Source organism: Anolis sagrei, chromosome 2, assembly GCF_037176765.1.
Source record: "Anolis sagrei isolate rAnoSag1 chromosome 2, rAnoSag1.mat, whole genome shotgun sequence".
Taxonomy (NCBI): Eukaryota; Metazoa; Chordata; class Lepidosauria; order Squamata; family Dactyloidae; genus Anolis; species Anolis sagrei.
In genome coordinates, this window is record NC_090022.1 from 192589933 (window position 1) to 192597334 (window position 7402).

Genomic DNA, 7402 nt, shown 5'->3' on the forward strand with positions numbered 1-7402 from the left:
GTCTGAAATCTGGATCTCCCAAATCGCAGCCCAAATTATAACCTCTAGACCCCATTAGCTCTCTGGAGTATTTCTTCTGCAGTCAAGTGCTGCTGTAATTTTTTGGTGTCTCTCAAGCTTCTGCGGGTATCATATTTCAAGGAACATGAAAGGCACTGCAGACTACTTCAGCCATAGCAGAGCACCTGATGAACCAGCCTGGACACAGCTTATTATTTGATAACACAGAAATGCTGGACCACACCAACAACCACCATGTCAGACTACACAGAGAAGCCATTGAAATCCACAAGCATGTGGACAATTTCAACAGAAAGGAAGAGACCATGAAAATGAACACAATCTGGCTACCAGTATTAAAAAACTCTAAAATTACAACAGCAAAACAGCAGAGAGGAAACAACCAGGCACATCTTAACACCTCTCAACAAAAGATTTTCCCAGGCTCAGGCAGGCCTTCAAATGCTAATGAAGGTGGTCAGTTGACGCATTCACACCTGGCTCTAGCAGAGAAGAGCTCTTTGCCCCACCCCAGCCATTCCACAGATATATAAACCCATTGTCCTATTTCCAACAGACCTCACTACCTCTGAGGATGCTTCCCATAGATGCAGGCGAAACGTCAGGAGAAATGCCTCTAGAACATGGCCCTATAGCCCGAAAAAACCCACAAGAACCTATATCATATTTCCCTTTGATAATGCATACTAACTTTAGTTCATACAAATACTATTTAATCTATATAAATAAAAATGTAATGTGTGTTTGTGGGATTAATATAACTGGATGAATTGAGACCAAATTTGGACACAATACACGTATCAGGCCAGCAAGTCACCATCACTCACAAAAACACTGAAAAACACAGTATAACATACTTAAAAAGCCAATAAACAAAAAATGCATTGCATGAGCAAAACCATATGACTAGGACGGTTTTAAATGGTGTATTTTAATATTTTGATAAATGTTTTTTTTAATGTTTATGTATTGCATGTGAATTTGTGTTCCGGCATTGAATGTTTGCCGTGTATATGCTGTGCTCCGCCCTGAGTTCCCTTCACCCATTCGATGTAGCACTTGGGAGCTTGCATGGCAGTGGAGCAGACAATTGTCCTGGGTTTGCTAACTCAGACTTTAAAAGAATTATCCAAAGTGCTGAATGCTAACCTCAAAATAAAATCAACAGTTTAGACCAGGCCTGCACAGCTTGTGGCCCTCCAGATGTTTTGGACTTCAGCTCTCAGAATTCCTAACCATTGAACAAGCTGTCTAGCACTTCTGGGAGTTGGCATCCCAAACATTTGCAGAGCTGCAGATTAAGCACACCTGGTTTAGATGGCTGTATTCAGACTAGGGGTACATTTACACTATGGGCTTATTCCAATTTGACACCACTTTAACTGCATTGGCTCAATGCAATGGAATTCTGAGAGTTTTAGTTTGACAAAATATTTCATCTTCTCTGCCCAAGAGTCTTGGTGCATTACCAAATGATAACTCTTATGATTCTATAGAATAATAATATAATAATAATAATAACTTTATTTATATTCTGCCCCTATCTCCCCAAGGGAACTCAGGGCGGATTCCAACATACAATGGCAAACATAAAACAAAGAAGTACCAACATTACAATCCCACAAAAACCCCAGATATGAAAACATTCAAACCTAACATCAGTAAATTAAACAAAATATAATCAAACAAAATTATATAAAGACGTAAAATCTGAACATAAGACATTCACATTAATTTACAGAAGCCAACTATCGTTCACAAAATTGTGTGGGTTGGTTTTGTGGCCAGAGTGGTTGTATGGCCAATGATGGTAACTGGGCTAACAAAGCCCAAGTACAAGATAGTTCTCCACCAGAAGTCTGATAGTGATCCCTCATTGTCTAATCCCACTTCTCTCCATATGCTAGAGAGAAAAGGTGAGTGTTCAGTTGTTTTTTGAAGGAGAGGAGGGTGGGGGCAGCTTTATTTCTTTAGGGAAGGAGTTCCGGGGGGAGCAACCATAGAGAAGTCCCTCTCTCTCTTTCCCACCAGTAGTGCTTGAGAAAAGGGTGGTACTGTGAGCAGGGCCTCCTCCGCTGATTGCAGTGCCTAAGCTGGTTTATAAGAGGAGATGCGATCGGTTAAGTGTCCTGGAATTGAACTATGTCCATTAAAGGGTGTCAAAACTGCATTAATTCTACAGTGTAGATCCACCCTAAAACTCAGAATGGATTCCCTGCTGAACTGATTAGAAAGCACCCAGCTGCCACTGCACAGAACCATAAATTTGGTTCTGAGAGTCACTGAAAGCTTTACTACAGAACTGTATGCATATTGTCAGTGTTTATTATCCTGTAATATAATGTCTAACTAAGATGTTAATTGCAGGCCTGATCCTGCCAACATCAACATATCTGATGAAATGCCTAAAACAACTGTGTGGAAAGCCCTCAGCATGAACACTGAAAAGCTCTGATTCCAAAAGTGAAAAAGGTATGAGAATCCACTATCGCAGAACAGGGAGGCACAAGCTTATGTTCACTTATGCAACTCACCATGTCCAGTCATCAAACAATAATTTATTTTTTAAACCATGGGGGAATAAATATTTTTTAAACAGTATACCTAAGAGGTTATGCTTCTGCATCCATGTGGTTGTGCCATGCATCTAACAGGTGTGCACAGAGCATAATCGGGTGTATTTATGTGTCTATCTATCTATCTATCTACACATACACGAAAAGTTCTATGCTTTCTACAGTCTGTTGCAATCCCATCTGCTGCTTGTAAAAGAAAAGCTACCATTGGGTAATAGCAAGAGACTCGGGTCTCTGTTCTGTTTTGCATTCTAGTTTCCCAGAGGACAGGATCAGAATCCAAAATGACCTGAACAGATTAGAGAGCTTGGTCAAAACCAAGAAAATGAATTTCCAGAGGGAGAAATATGTGGTATTACACTTCAGCAATAAAAAACAAAACACAGAGATAAAGGATGGGTGGTGCCTGGCTTGAAAACAGTAAATTTCCAATATGATTCTGTTATTCTATGTGAAAGGGATCTAGGAGTCTTAGTAGACCAAAGGCTGAACATAGATCAACAGTGTGATGTGGCAGCTAAAAAAACCCCAATGCGATTCTAAGCTGCATCAAAAGTAGTATAGTGTTAAGATCAAGGGAAATCATGGTGTCCCTCTATTCTGCTTTGGTCAGACCTCACCTAGAATCCTGTGTCCAGTTCAGTCCCCCATTATTCAAGAACATTATTTACAAGTTGGAATGTGTCCAGAGGAAGGAAACCCAAATAATTAAAGGTTTGGAAGCCAAGCCCTATTAGGAATGGTTGAAGGAACTTGGTGTGCTAAGCCTGCAGTAGAGAAGGTTAAAAAGAGACATGATAGTCATGTTCAAGGATGTCACATTGAGGAGGGGGCAAGTTTGTGCCCTGCTGTTATGAAGACTAGGACATGGAGCAATGTATTCAAATTTCAGGGAAAAATATTCCACCTAAGTATTAGGAAGAACTTCCTGACGGTAAGAGCTGTTCAGCAGTGGAATGTGCTGCTTCGGAGGATGGTGGAATCTCTTTCTCTGGAGGTTTTTAAGCAGAGCCTGCATGACTATCGCAGTGGTTCTCAACCTGTGGATCCTCAGATGTATTTGGCCTACAACTCCCAGAAATCCCAGCCAATTTACCAGCTGGGTTGTTGTAGGTTTTTCCGGGCTATATGGCCATGTTCTGGAGGCAATTTTTCTCCTGATGTTTCGCCTGCATCTATCGCAAGCATCCTCAGAGGTAGTGAGGTCTTGCCATCCACTGAGGATGCTTGCCATAGATGCCATCCACTGAGGATGCTTCCCACAGATGCAGGCGAAATGTCAGGAGAAAAATTGCCTCCAGAACATGGCCATATAGCCCGGAAAAACCTACAACAACCCAGTGATTCCGGCCATGAAAGCCTTCGACAATACAGTTTACCAGCTGTTAGGATTTCTGGGAGTTGAAGGCCAAAACATCTGGGGACCCACAGGTTGAGAAACACTGATCTACCGGGAGGGCTTTGATTGCATGTTCCTGCATGGCGCAATGGGATTGGAATGGGATTGAAGATACCTTGTGGTCTCTTCTAGCTCTATGATTGTATCCATCCAAAGGGTTATAACCACTTTAAAGTTTACCATTTTGGACATATTTCACCTGTTCTGAGATTTTATGGGGAATTAGTTCAACATGAAGGATGGAGAGGAAGTGCCCTTGATTTGTGCTTTCAGGATGCTCAGAGTCTGTCACTAATGGGATGCCTTTGTCTGCAGCTTTGCCATTCAGGTCTCTCGGCTTTGGACGAGGTGAAGCAGCACATGAAGATGACTCAGGGAAGAGCCAATATGCGCAGGCAAGGGAAGAAGGATACTTTTGCAATGGAGGAGGGAGCAAACAAATAAACTGCTCGGATACTTACTTCATACAAGTAGCTGGGTTCATATTAAAGCCATTCAGAAGTGTTTGATTATCCTTTGTGTGCTTTAGTGGGCATTCTAACTATTTACAGACCAGCAAATCAAGACGCACATGCAGTCAATGACAGTTCAGTGTTAAAGCCAGTGTGTGTGTATGTGTGTACACGTGTGGATGCACACATGTGTGCATTTCCTGTGTTCTGGTTTCTTAGCTGTAGAGGGATTGCTGCCCTTGACTACTTATATTTTCCTGACTGTATGTTTATTAACAGTTTAGACTTTGAATGTATGACAGCAACAGCACTACAGCACAACAATTTGGGGGTAGTATTCTCCATATTTATTTGTGATTTCCAAGACTAGCTGTTCCGTACGGGGTTTTAGCTGAATTTTTTGCACTGATTTGTTTTATATAGTTATCACAGAAATAACTGATAGGGGATATGACACAATGTAAATATCTCCAAACAGGTGGAAGAAATGTCTCTGTGCGTTTTTATTTTCATTTTTTTCCTAAAATCAAACTGCTTATTCCACTCCTTCTCATACATGTGTGATAAAATCAGAATTCATCAAAACAGTTACATGTTTCATACAAAGTCTACTTAGACGTGAGCCAATATCTTGTGTCTTTCTCTGTTAAATATCTGTTCATGAGGTAGGTTAATCCAACCAAAACATTGACTTCACCAAAGTGAGTTAGCAAGGTAGGGAAGGGTGTAGGCTCAAAAGTTATAGAGACCTCACAATCTTGACCTGGAGCCAAAGAAGTGGGACCCAAAAGTATTTTTAGTAGGGAGATGAATGCTTGGGGGGGGGGGGGGGGGGATTATGTGCAGAATTATGGTCTTGGAGGAGAAGAGAAAAATGACAGGATGCAAGATGGATCCCACAGAGATTCACTTGGAAGGAAATACCAAGTACCTCAGTATATAAAAACCTTGTCAACAAATTTCCTGTCCGCCTGAAATCAATAAAATCAAAGCCAACTGGTATACTAAACAAACTATTTGATTCTCGATAGTTCTGTTCTCTATCATCATTTAGATTCTTTAAAAATGTGATCCTCATGAGACTTTTCAGATCAAGAAATAGTATGTAAGTTAACTGACAAAGGATGCCAGGCCATTTGAATACTTACAGCACGGCTTGAAAAAGCTCAGGGTGGAACTTCAAAGAGATAAAGCAGTGTCTGTAAAAAGTAGCAGTTTGCTGTTTGGGCCCTATGAATCATCCACTTGCATAAGTGAGAAGAGTAAGACTTGCTTTTTTCCGTGTCAGGAGCGAAGTGCGAGAGAAGTGGCCATCTGCAAAGACGTTGCCCAGAAGATGCCCAGGTGTTTTCCCATACTGTGGGAGGCTTCTCTTGTGTCCTCATATGAGAAGCTGGAGCTGACAGATGGGAGCTCACACCACTGTGAGCACTGGGAGGAAGGAGGCAGTGTTTCCTAATTAGCCTGCATGTTTCGTGAGAGTATGGTGTACGTTTCTGATAGTCCTGCTTGTTATCTTTATTTGGAGCCTTGGTTACCTTCTTAAGACAAAGGAATTAAGACATTTGGAACAATTTGGAAAGGGAGTGTGAACTCCTGACTTTTCCAGGGCTAGCCTATTATAATGTCTCTGGATCCCTATTGCAGTGCTGTGCTTTGAGGACCAAATTTTGCTTTCTCTGATTTTTCACACAAGTGAATTATAAGAGATTTTCAAACTGCAATCACTACAAGACAAGAAGGGGTTGGTAGGCTAAGGCCCCTTCCACACTGCCCTGTATCCCATGATCTGATACCAGATTACCTGCTTTAAACTGGACTATATGAGTCTCCACTGCCAGATAACCTGGGATAAGAAGATAATAGAGGATCCGATCCTGGGATATAGAGGCAGTGTGGAAGACGCCTAAGTGTTCTGGGACCACTTTTCCAGCCTTTGCATCTCTTGTATGGTTTTCTAAAGGTGGTCCTTAATTTCTTCCTGAAGGTTTGACAGAACTAAGTATATACTTCGATATGTTTAGATCCAGGGCATCAATTTTGAAGGACATTTTTGAAACAAAACGTAGAGTATCAGCATTGTTTTGTGGCTAAGCAGCCATTCCTTCTCTAGGGAATCCTGATATTTTATGCTATGAGAGGATTAGTGGATCCCATTCATATTGGTGAAAGATCTCTCCCCCCATTTCTAGGATCTTTCGCATCCTCACCAAACCACAGGAGGAAGCCATATTGCTTCAACTGGTTAAAAATGGATAAAGCTTGCAGTATATATAAACCAAAAAAGGCTTCATAATAGCTTCACCTCAAGGCCATAATATATATGTTAGTAACAAGTTGAAGGTATAGAATTTTTTTTGTTGTCTCAGGAGCAACTTGAGAAACTGCAAGTCGTTTCTGGAGAGAATTGGCCATCTGCAAGGACGTTGCCCAGGGGACGCCAGGATGTTTTGATCTTTTACCGTCCTTGTGGGAGGCTTCTCTCATGTCCCCAGGAGGGGTCACCAAAGATCATCAGAAAACACAGTATTTTCTGTTGCTCATGGGGGTTCTGTGTGGAAAGTTTGGCCCAATTCTATCATTGGTGGGGTTCATACTCTTTGATTGTAAGTGAACTATAAATCCCAGCAGTTACAACTCCCAAATGTCAAGTTTCATTTCCTCAAACTCCACCAGTGTTCACATTTGGGCATAATGAGGATGTGTGCCAAGTTTGGTCCAGATCCATCATTGTTTAAGTCCACAGTGCTCTCTAGATGTAGGTGAACTACAACTCCCAAACTCAAGGTTAATGCCCACCAAACCCTTCCAGTATTTTCTATTGGTCATGGGAGTTCTGTGTGCCAGGTTTGGTTCAATTCCATAGTTGGTGGAGTTAAGAATGCTTTTGATTGTACGTGAACTATAAATCCCAGCAACTATAACTCCCAAATGACAAAATCAACCCCATCAGT

The 7402-nt window shown here is 41.4% G+C and overlaps 1 protein-coding gene across 1 annotated transcript in view; it reads left to right on the forward strand.

Moving 5' to 3' along the window:
- The window catches only part of SLC4A8 (solute carrier family 4 member 8), a 122962-nt gene extending 117685 nt beyond the window's left edge, over nt 1-5277 (forward strand). The window contains exons 24-25 of the mRNA XM_060762798.2: nt 2389-2493; nt 4312-5277. Of these exons, the coding sequence (XP_060618781.2) occupies nt 2389-2476 (88 nt within the window). The 3' untranslated portion in view covers nt 2477-2493; nt 4312-5277. The remainder of the gene's footprint in view (nt 1-2388; nt 2494-4311) is intronic.
- The last annotated feature ends 2125 nt before the right edge of the window (nt 5278-7402 follow it).